This window comes from Triplophysa dalaica, chromosome 1 (genome assembly GCF_015846415.1).
Source record: "Triplophysa dalaica isolate WHDGS20190420 chromosome 1, ASM1584641v1, whole genome shotgun sequence".
Taxonomy (NCBI): Eukaryota; Metazoa; Chordata; class Actinopteri; order Cypriniformes; family Nemacheilidae; genus Triplophysa; species Triplophysa dalaica.
This window is the reverse complement of record NC_079542.1, coordinates 2,928,306-2,939,507: the sequence shown is the minus strand read 5'-3', so window position 1 is coordinate 2,939,507 and position 11,202 is coordinate 2,928,306. Positions and strand designations below refer to the sequence as shown.

The window sequence follows — 11,202 nt, the reverse complement described above, 5'->3', positions numbered from 1 at the left end:
AATACTCATCCTGGACGCCTGTTCTTGAAAAACAATACAGATTCACGCAAAGGCCACTATTTGGATTTTCAGTAGGAATGTCAAATGACATTCATTCCAGACAAATTCGGCTCATCGTGATCCATTTCCCCAATGATAAAATCAAGTCCCCATCTAGTTTTCTAGTTGAAATATGTTGTTTCAATAAGCAATGCGTCACACTAAAGGACTTTTAACACAAGAATGCTGATATTCACATGATTTTTTTATTCCAACTCGATTTGATGAGCCCTTTCACCCAGGAACACATGGGTGTTGACATCACGTAATGCCCCACAATGTTAACCAAAGAGAATAAGTGTTGCAGTAGTTGTGGAAACTTTTAGGATATATAACAACCGATCATTAGCCCGAGTCAAATATTACACAGTTTACTACAGTAAAAGCGTGCAGTTCTCCTACAGACGTACACTAGAGTAGACAAGTACAGTACAGTTCGTTGGATCCAGTTTTGATCTCAGTTCAAGCTGGATTTGGAAATACTTGGCAGAATTCAGTCAGATGAAGACACGGCAGCTCGATGTCAAACGATTGAGTCAAACGGCCGATTATTGATTAATTTATGGGTGGAAGATGCTTCTCAATAAACTGTTTGATGTCCATCATTTCCTGTTGGAAAAACAAGGCATGTTAGTTGATCATATTCGTTTAGGGCTATACAATATTTAAAAATTAGAAAGGTTTGCAATTACTGAATCACTTCAATACGACAAAAAGTTATATACATTACATGTTCTAGGTGAACTTAGACAGCAGAGAGACTAGCACACAAATGCTATTGGAAGACGATGATTTGTAGAAGACGATGTGAAACATTCGCTGGTTATATCATTTTTAAGTTTTAAATTAATTTTTATATGGTTCAAATTGATTTAAAGCATTATTGGATCACATATTCCTTTAATATCATGTAGCCCTATGGAGCGACGTGCACGTGAGTGACGATTTGCACATTTACATTCCTTGTTAACTTTCGAAATATTTGTGCAGAGTTGCACGTCTGGGAATTGTATTTAGCTTTGGAAAACGTATTTTATGAGAATATAATTTTATTTTACGCATGTAAATGTTTTATTATGAATGTATATATATATCTGCTGTGTAACCCCCCCACTCAGCTAAATTAATGAAATACACACTCATGTTAATAGTATAGCCCACACACTTCTTTTGAATTACCTTTTACTTTGAGTAACCAAACATTACTGTAAAAAACTAAAACCTTGTAAATGTGCAACAGTGAAATCTTGAAAATTCCAAATTCAACTTTAATAATGGCGCCATCCTCTGGACGAGATATGACAAAAATACAGACGAAATACAGATACTATTCTATAGGCAGGTGTGTTAAGAATCGATTCTGATATTGTTTCTTTAAATTGAATCGATCTTTTTAAAATGTATTTTCCAACACCTGTCTCCACCTCAAAATGATATGGTTCAAATATTTTTTTTTATAATTATTTCTACACATGGGAAATGAGGAAGTTCACTCTCTCTGCTCAAAGGTTTGTTTACATCTTAAGATCTTTTAAGATATGTACTCTTTTAATGCGTTCCGTGTGTCGTCATGAAAATACCTCCGGACAGGCGCTGTGAGGCATCCTGGGATATGTTTTGAAGGTGATATTGGTGGGGTTCAACATGGTTTTGAGTTTCTCCACAGTGAGACAGCCGAAAATAAGCGGAACTAGTGGATCGGCATCACCGTGACACTGCAGCACCGGTACATCCTTATTACTGCTGATCGCTGACTTCAGAACAGAGGGGCAGAAACAAAGAACATCACGTTTTAATTCAGTTGATATTAACTCCAACCATTAAGTAATAGTAAACCATCCAACCTGCGAGAGGGAGTTCCTGAGGGGCAACCAGCAGCTGAGGGCGATCACACCCGCCAACTTCTGATGGGTGCTTAAAGCCGTGTAGAGAGAGAGAGCACCACCCTTAAAATACATACAAACAGATGAATTATGAATACATTATGAATTTTCGAATTATGGTTTATTTGGATTTTTGCAGACGTCAGGTGATTGGATAAACCTTGTCAAAATAATTAGGTTTGTAAAGTAGAGAAGTATATTATGTGCATACTAGTAGTGATAAATAAGGAGTAATGCCAAAAGTGTTTAGACTTTTGTTTATTATTTGCTCATTACTTTGCTTGTTAGAAGAAAGCATTTTAGGAACTTCAGTGGGTCTTTAACGTCCAAAACCAGTTTTCATTCAAAATGTGATTGAAACGGATTTACCTGCGAGAATCCTCCCAGGACAATCCTATGAGACGGTATTCCATTCTTCACCTCTTGATCAATCAGCGCTTTGACTGTGAAACGAAGCAAAAGTTAAAAACATTTAATAGGAGATGGATGTTTCTTTTTAACCTCACGATTAAATTTAATATTATACTTAACTGCTTTCGGCAGCTTTTTTGATTCCTGATTCATCTTCCTCTGCATCAGGACTGAGTCCAATAATATCAAACCTTCAACAAATCTCAAATTAGTGAAAATATTGACAGGTGAGGTCTGTAAGTTCATGCTGTAAATGTGATTTGAAAAAAGTCTCTCTCACCAGGATGGCATAGCCATGTTCATATTGAGGCGGACGGGCATGACTGGTCTTTCGTGGTAAATCATAGAGAAAAATGAGAGGGACCATGTTTACATACAAATCACTCATAATACCTTAACGTCATGCTGTTGAAGTCATGTTTATGAAGAAACAACAAATCTTAAAGATTTAAATGACTGTGATGATTACTTAATTAAGATTAGTGATGAAAAATAAATCTAAATCTCCACAAAATAAGCATGATGAGAATGTGCAAATTTTGGTTTATCTGGAATAAACACATGAATCCATAAAATAAGTCAAGCATTGAAAGGCGTGTCTAAGTCTATTGCAGAAAAAAATAAAAGATTTTGTCTGTTCATTGCCAAGACAGGCATAATACACGACAACTGCTTTATATATAGATGAATCATAGAAATAGATATTTAGTACATACGCATGAGGGCAAATGTACTTGATGTGAGGGGTCCTGATACCGGCCATAGCTTCAGCCCATCCATGCCTGAAGAAATGTAGAGTAAAAAAGATGCAAAAAACTGTATCATTTGTAATGAGGTTCATTCTTCATAAGACACAACACAAAATATACTATATATATATATATATATATATATATATATTTACCCTGTGTCACCCAGACCATGGAGGAAGATTACCTGGGAAAGTAAAAACAATACATTTAATATTTCATTATGTTATACATTTTAAATATTATTATTTATTTTTATTTTGTGTCATATTAACACATTTTATAATATATATATTCATTTATATTGCAGCGTAACATACGAACTGTGTGGAAAATCCTGCCATAAAATTTTGAAATGAACAGTCAGTTTGTAAAAACAAAACCTGGGGAATTGAGCATTAACAAAACTGACAACATTTATACAATTTTAAGGTGTTAGATGTTAAGTTATAGGTACGCTTGAATTTACAATATGTTAAAAATAGCATTCCACAAAAACGCGACGCAAATACGTGAGGTTCTGCGTAAAGAACGCGCTGTGTTTTGCTAAATTGTCATTGGTTAACGCTCGTGTACTGCGTATCAATGTGCGCTGCCGCTGACCAATAAAAACATTAAAGAGGCGGGGCCATTGTGATATCGGAATTCCGATTCGCTGTCTTCCCGCTGGACTCCGAAGTGACAACTACTTCCACACCCTGCTTATGCATTCGTATGTCAAACGATACATTAAGTTGACATTTAAAATATAAATATGATGTTAAATTTAAGTGTTGAAGGATCACTTACCGCAGCCGTAGCTTTACGCGCTGCAGGCACGATCGCTGGCAGCGGAGCTGACATGTTATTACCGCACATACAAGTTCCCTTGAGCCTCGCATTCAATAAGAGAAACTCTTCACTATAACGTGTCACCAAAGGCACAAAGTCGATGTTTATAAACGCAAAACTCCGCAATAGAGGCAACGCGTTGGAAGCATCGAACGACGCTTCTGTCACGGTGTTCGATAACCCGGTAACCGCATGTACATTTGGAGGTTTCGACGTGTGACCCGTATATTAACAGTGAAGTAGACTTCGGGTCAGTTTATTGCCTTGTCTCATGCTTCATTAATCTCAGCACCGAATTCAAAGAGCTGATCCTGGAACAGAATTATGTATGACCGCAACAACATGAGAGACACGCTCTTGGACACACCCACTCCTGCCAGACGCGCAATATCATTGGTCCGTTTTACTGGTCAGTTATTTCTACTTCAAGCATGCATTTGTGTTTTCTTGGTTTTCGTGTTATTTGTGCAGTTATTTTGCATATAACTTTAATTACCCGACTATTAGATTATTTAAATATTATTGCATTTTTACACTAAAATAGCAAATGTGACATAATGCTAAAGTATGGTTCACATAGAATAGGAAAACTATTGTTTGATATCTGCCTGTGTTCATGACATTAACAACTTAAAGAAAAATGTTCTCAAATGTTTGCTCGCATGTACTTCCGGTTTAATGTACCACGTGGTGTCCCGTGTCTTCTGCCCTTGACTAGCATGTCTATGGCTCAACAATGTCTGCGAACAAAATTACTGGTGGTAAAACTATTGATATTGTAAAGAATCTACCTCGTATAAACCTCGCCAATCTTCGACCAAACCCGGGATCTACGAAAAATGTGAGTTGTCAGCAAGTTTTGCGTAAAATGCATCTGGTTAGAGGTTTAGCGTGCTAGCTAGTAAGTGACCAGCATCAGTTAACGTTAATATAAAGTGCTGTGGCCAATGCAAGCAGTGATGTATTCTTATGACTGAAAATGCGAGTTTATTTAGAAATATAACACAAATGTGTACAAACATAATGTCACAAATATTAAAAAAAGACCGAAATAAAAGTGCAAGTAGCATTCTTTTATGTCTTTTGAGTAAAGGATTGTGTCCATATTTTATAAATCTATGGGTATGAGATGACATTGTCACAAATACAGTTAACGTTGAGAGTTTTCAACTGTAGTTTTTTGTGTATGTTTCTACTAATTTATCATATCAAAGGCTTTTTTGAGAGCTGCAAGCTGCGGCAATTCCCTCTGAATGGTTTTTAAAGGATAGTAACAGTAGTAAATAATTCTGTACAGGTGTCAAGAAACATATCAATTAAAGTTCTGTTAAAGTAATACTTCACAAAAAAAGGGAATTTACTCACTTCGATTTGTTCCAAATCTGTATAAATGTCTTTGTTCTGAAGAAGACAGAGAAAGATATTTGGAAGAACGCTTATATTCAGACAGATTTTGACCCCCATTGACGTCCATAGTAGGAAAAAAAATAACAGGTGTCAAAAGTGTCCATGAACTGTTTGCTGTCCTACATTCTTTAAAATGTCTTCATTTGTGTTTAACAGAACCAAGTAATTTTTCCTACTATGGGAGTCAACAGGGGGCAAGATCTGTTTGGCAATAACCATTCTTCCAAATATCTTTCATTGTGTTCATCAAAAGAACAAGTACATTTATATAGATTTGGAACAACTCGAAGGTGACAAAATGATGAAAACCTTTTCATTTAAGGGTGAAGTATCCCTTTAACTAAGTTGAACATTTTCTATATATATTTCAGTCTATCTATTTGTCACACACATTCCACATGTCATCTTTTACTGTGTGCAAGTGAAAAAAATACTAGTAAATGAGGTTGTAATAATATACAAAAATATATATATTTTAAGTTGGGTAAAAATAGGAATCTAAAAATAAAATAAAAGGATATGCAAAATAGAGCATGTACAAATATGCATAATGTGTTACATGATGGTAACTGTACAATGTGTAAAATGAAATCTTGTTTAAATTGTGACACAATCATAACAATACTATCAAAACAATTTGTCACAGGAGACACGAAGAGGTCATGGCATGCACGGGGGTAATAAAAGTGGACGGGGTCATACAGGTGAGCGGCAGCGTGGTAACAGACCCCGACTGGGCTTCGAAGGCGGACAGACACCCTTCTACCTGGTAATCCCAAAATATGGCTACAATGCGAATCACAGGTAATATTGTTTACACTTGTGAAGATACATGCTGTTAAATAGACCTTCTTTTGCATTTATGTGCTGTCTTTATTAAGACTTCATTGTGTTGTCTAACTTGTGTGCATTACATTTCTTCAGTCGTCGACCGCAGTACCCCCCGCTCTCCCTGCGCAAACTGCAGTATCTTATAGATTTGGGCCGTATTGACACCACAAAGCCCATCGATCTGACTCAACTGGTCAACAGCAGAGGGGTTGCGATCCAGCCGCTGAAACGAGACTATGGCATCCAGCTTGTCGATGAGGTGTGTGTGTTCACTGTCGTGTTTGTATTAAAACCAGTACTGTGTGTAAATGACTGTTGTCCTGTAAGTTATTTTGTAAAAATGTGTTGCTTTAGTTGGGCAACATGCATACTTTGTTGAAGTTAATATTTACACAACAAATACATTATTCGCTCGCCATTTTAATAAAAATAATGACACTGCGTCATGTTCTAGCTTGACAATCCTCATTCACTCCAAATATATGAAATGTCAGATGCTGAAAACCACCAAATTTATGTCATATAGGTTGGGATCAACAGTGAATTTATTTAAGAAATTGTAACCATATGTCAAGTTAGTTTTTTCTGTGTCATCTTTTAAAACCTAACCCAAGAAATTGTGGTCCATGAAGTGTCTATTTGTATGAACTGTCCAGAAGGGGGCAGCACCAAACACAATTTAATGGGTCAAGTAATTTTTATTAAAGGCATTGTGTGTGTCTGTTACAGGGTGCTGATATATTCTGTGCAAAAGTTAACCTGGAAGTTCAGGTTGCATCAGAGAAAGCCATAGCTGCCATTGAGCGAAACGGGGGTGTGATTACAACAAGCTACTACGATCCCCGTAGCCTACGTGAGTACACTGACACAAACTCTGCAAACATGATTTCGGGCACCAACCAAGTCAGAAACGCTGATGCTGAAAAACATGTTTTGTTTCAGAGGTCCTCATTAAACCAGTGCCCTTTTTCATATCTGGACAACCCATACCCAAGCGCATGCTTCCCGGTGAAGACCTTCTTCCATACTACACAGACGCCAATCACCGCGGCTACCTCGCCGACCTGGATCAAGTCCAAGCTGCGCGGCTAGCCCTGGCTAAAAAGTACGGCTACAGCTTACCTGACATCGCAAAAGATGAACTCTTCGATATGCTGGCGCAAAGAAAGGATCCTCGTCAGATCTTTTTCGGGTTATCGCCCGGATGGGTGGTTAACATGGAAGATAAGAAGATCCTCAAACCCACCGACGAGAAAGTCTTGCAGTATTATGGCTCTTAATGCTGATGGACTTAATATATATCTGTGTATATAGAGTGAAAGCGTTTCAAGAATTGTTTGAATTCATTGTCTATAATAAACATTCGATTCCACATTCCATTCCTCAGTTATTGATTTTAATAAGGGGTGTGCCCAAAAAACATACAGGACATTGAATGCCTGTCCTGCTGGTGAAAATGTGTTAATGTGTAAACCATAAGAAGCAAGAAGCATCTGTAAAACTTTTTCTAAAGCCTGAATACATAATCTGTATGTAGATAAGGAAAAGCTTTCTTGAATAAGACATAATTAGAACACACAAATACTTTAATTACTGTGAACTGATTGTTTTGTGTTCAACTGAGAAAAGCAAGTATTGTACATCTAGGATGACACAAGGGTGAGTAAATGATGTATTTTTGTATATGGGTGAACCGTATATGCTTTTACAGTGAGGAGTGCGTCTCAAAATAAATGACAATGCGTATAATTTGGGCCTTAAACATTCAGCTTTAAGTGAAGTGTTGCGAAACGTCTTTGGTAGCAGGTGAGAGGAAACGGGAAAAAACAGGAACCAGCTGCGTCAATGTGTGGACGCCTGTGAACGCGCTGTTACTCGCTGACAGCTGTGTCCGGGTGCGCGCGTCACTCCGTCAAACCCCGCAGGCGCGACGCGGCCGGTGCGCAACGCAGAGTGACCGATTGTTCTCATCGAGATGGCTTTTAGAGGATCGTACTGAATATTTTCCATATCAAGGGCCTTTACAGATATCTAAATGTAATACAATTATGCATTTTCATGAATGTGCAGCTAGACGAACGTTATCGTTTAAGGACTAACGTTTGGAGTTCACTGCTTGATCATTTCCCGTTTTTTTTTTTGTATGTTCGGAGGTTATATTTGTACAATAAACACCTTTAGGTATGATAGATGAGAAAACACTAAACTTGGTTAGGCTTTCTTTTGAAAAGCAAACTACCGCGTAACAGGGAACGTGACTTTAATTCTGATATGCATAGAAACACACAAAGGTTATAATAAAGCAAACGTTGAGTTTAATGATATAAATATATATATTTCGTTTCTCTCTTCTTCTGTCTCTTGACTTTATAAGCTTTGCGCATGTTTTTCCTTCAATTCTTATCAAAGGACAACAAGGCCTATAGTCTATCACATGCATATAAAATCTTTAATACATTTTAAAGAATATCTTGGAATGAAGGACACAACCTTTGACCCTTGCATGTGCAGCACACCACAACAAAAATTGTTTGGCCTACTGATTTTTACAGAGTATTGCTTTAGAAAGTGTTTGAGAGCAAATTAATGTGCTCAATGAAAAGTTTTGTGTTATCGCGTTTAACATCCTAATCTCATAGAGTTACATTTATTCTTTATTTATTGCTTTTTCTAATTTACTTGACCGGTGACTAAATATAGCTGCCGCATTGTCATAAAGTCTGGGCTGTTGCTGACATTATCAAAGGAAGCACATGTGTGTTTAACTTAACCAACTGACTGCAGCTCGCCTCCTTACAGTACCTTTTCTGATGGAGAGATTAGCTTTTTTATGGATATACTGTATATGGTCTGCATGGAAAACTGCACAGTTTACGTAAGCCATCACAGAAAGCCTACTGGATTTTATGGTGAATTGTATTGGTGTTAAGAGATCTCTATGGGTCTCTGCTGGTATTGTTGTGGGTTGGTGGGATGGTGTAGGAACCAACAGAACACCATCCTATTGGAGTGAGACCCAAAACACTATACACACAGAAATGTTGTAATGATTTTGATGGTAAACAGCTGATGCTTTATAACATAAATTGTACTGTAAACCAAGAGAGAGATTGACTATTAAGGAACCTAACTATAAAGTCACACAAAATGAGAAAGCAGACTTATTTGCTCCTTTTTTTCAAGGCCTTTGTTGAGGGGGGTCGTGAGCGCCTGAACGGGTGGGTCCGCACGGCCCATGATGAAGCGTGTTCCTGTCGCCAATAATAAACCCACTCTGAGGAGATATTTACATGGCCAGAACGGGACAGGAAAAGCACCACGAATCCTTTCAGCTTTATTTTCTAAATAAATCAAAACCTCAGGAAAGCGAGCACACAATCAGTGTTTATGAGTGAACACCAGCGCTTATCTTCAAAGCAGCAGAGAGCAGTGGCTGAATGTACCACACTCAATATGAGCTTACATGTCCTACTGCATGTGTGTGTGAGAGAAAGAGGAAAGTGTTAGAAAGCTTCAAATCTCAACACTGACCTGAGGAATAGACTTGAGAAAAAAAGTTCCCATAGATACAAATACGGTTGCAAAGAAACAACTTTCAATTTATTTTCAATTCGAACATGTTGAATTATCTTTTAAAAAACATAAATCAACACACTGATTTGATTAATTTACCCGAAAACTAAACATGTAAAATGTAAATATGGTGAAAATGGATATTTTTATTTCATTTGAAGAGTGCACATTACATTATGATTGAAAATGAATAAACGTTTAAACAACCACTTGGCTGTATGTTGTGATAAAAACACAGACGTTTCACACCTATTACTTTTCTCAAGTGCACTTTTTCATTTTTCAAGTGAAAAGTTTCACTTTTATCATTTTCTCATCCTCAGGTTGTTCCAAACTTGTATACAGTCCTTTGTTTTGCTGAACACAAAGATATTTAGTTGAATGTCAGTAACAGATCTCATCCCTCATTTACTGCCATAGAGAAAATAAATATACAGGAGTCGATGGGGGGTTAGATCCATTTGGTTACTAACATTCTTCCAAATAATTTCCTTTGTTTTGTGCAGAAAAAACAACCTGAGGATGAGATTATAATTGATGACAGAATTGGCATTTTTGGGGGGTGAGCTGTCCCTTTAAAATACGTAAAAAGGTCTGAAACAGCATCTTTTAGAATAACAAGATGATTCTTTTGATCCATTGTCGAGCTTGACGTGAAACAATACATTCAAAATGAAAACTTCGAATGCTAAATTGTTTCGTAAATTAAAACAAAATTCAACATATTAATGTTATAAGGTGACTTTCACACTCAATAAAAAGTTGGGTTTTTTCAACCCATCGTTGGGTAAAATATAGACAAACTCAACGCTTGGGTTAAATTAACCGAGAATATGGTTATATTTGACATGACAATGGGTTAAAACAACCCACAATAAATTAATTTACAACCCAACAATTGGGTTGAAATAATCCTGCATTTTTTAAAGTGCAGTGTGGCAATGACCCAGCTAGAAGGGAACGTTCTCTAAAAGTTCTCTCAATGTCATCAAAAGGGATCTCACGGTAACATTTAAAAAACATTTTATGGACATTACATGTCATTGAAAAAAAAATCTAAACCATAAGGTAAAAAAATTGTAGGTGGGACAGAAAAACATTTTCAAAACCTAATGGCAATGTTAGCAAAATGATCAGTGTACATGAAAATACAGCATAGTTCAGGCCTGACAAACTTGTTGATTTAAACAGAATACAAGTTTAAGAGCAGATTTCAACCAATGGTATTTTATACTCAGCCGAAAAAGAAATGTCAGGCCTATAACAAATGTGTATGTGAGGTGTGTGTGTGTGTGTATGTGAGGTGTGTGTGTCAGGATAAGAGCGGAATACAGTGCATTGGCCTGCTGTGGCATACAGTAGTTGATCACAGTTAACTGAGAGGTGAACAATGAGCAGACTGATAACAGTCTTATCACACACACGCTGACCGCAGAATACAATCCAACATTACCACTCAATACATCTCTGTCTCTCTC

General features: G+C 37.0%; 2 protein-coding genes across 5 annotated transcripts; one reads left to right on the top strand and one right to left on the bottom strand.

Moving 5' to 3' along the window:
- Window positions 1-223: 223 nt before the first annotated feature.
- lypla1 (lysophospholipase 1) lies at window positions 224-7,408 on the bottom strand. Of its 4 annotated transcripts, none has more exons than XM_056755984.1 (9): window positions 7,274-7,408; window positions 3,238-3,269; window positions 3,050-3,115; window positions 2,614-2,661; window positions 2,454-2,524; window positions 2,292-2,365; window positions 1,884-1,985; window positions 1,620-1,793; window positions 224-648 (listed from the first exon to the last, which is right to left on the bottom strand). In XM_056755984.1, the coding sequence occupies exons 3-9, from the start codon at window positions 3,094-3,096 to the stop codon at window positions 595-597; spliced, it is 570 nt and encodes a 189-aa protein (XP_056611962.1). In that variant the 5' UTR covers window positions 3,097-3,115; window positions 3,238-3,269; window positions 7,274-7,408; the 3' UTR covers window positions 224-594. The 4 variants fall into 4 exon arrangements, with proteins under 4 accessions (XP_056611962.1, XP_056611945.1, XP_056611954.1 ...); XM_056755967.1 differs by lacking the exon at window positions 7,274-7,408 and adding an exon at window positions 3,872-4,285; XM_056755976.1 differs by lacking the exon at window positions 7,274-7,408 and adding an exon at window positions 3,403-3,617.
- Window positions 4,593-7,525, top strand: mrpl15 (mitochondrial ribosomal protein L15). The gene is made up of 5 exons (XM_056755953.1): window positions 4,593-4,754; window positions 5,967-6,124; window positions 6,245-6,410; window positions 6,881-7,004; window positions 7,094-7,525. The coding sequence occupies exons 1-5, from the start codon at window positions 4,650-4,652 to the stop codon at window positions 7,429-7,431; spliced, it is 891 nt and encodes a 296-aa protein (XP_056611931.1). The 5' UTR covers window positions 4,593-4,649; the 3' UTR covers window positions 7,432-7,525.
- The last annotated feature ends 3,677 nt before the right edge of the window (window positions 7,526-11,202 follow it).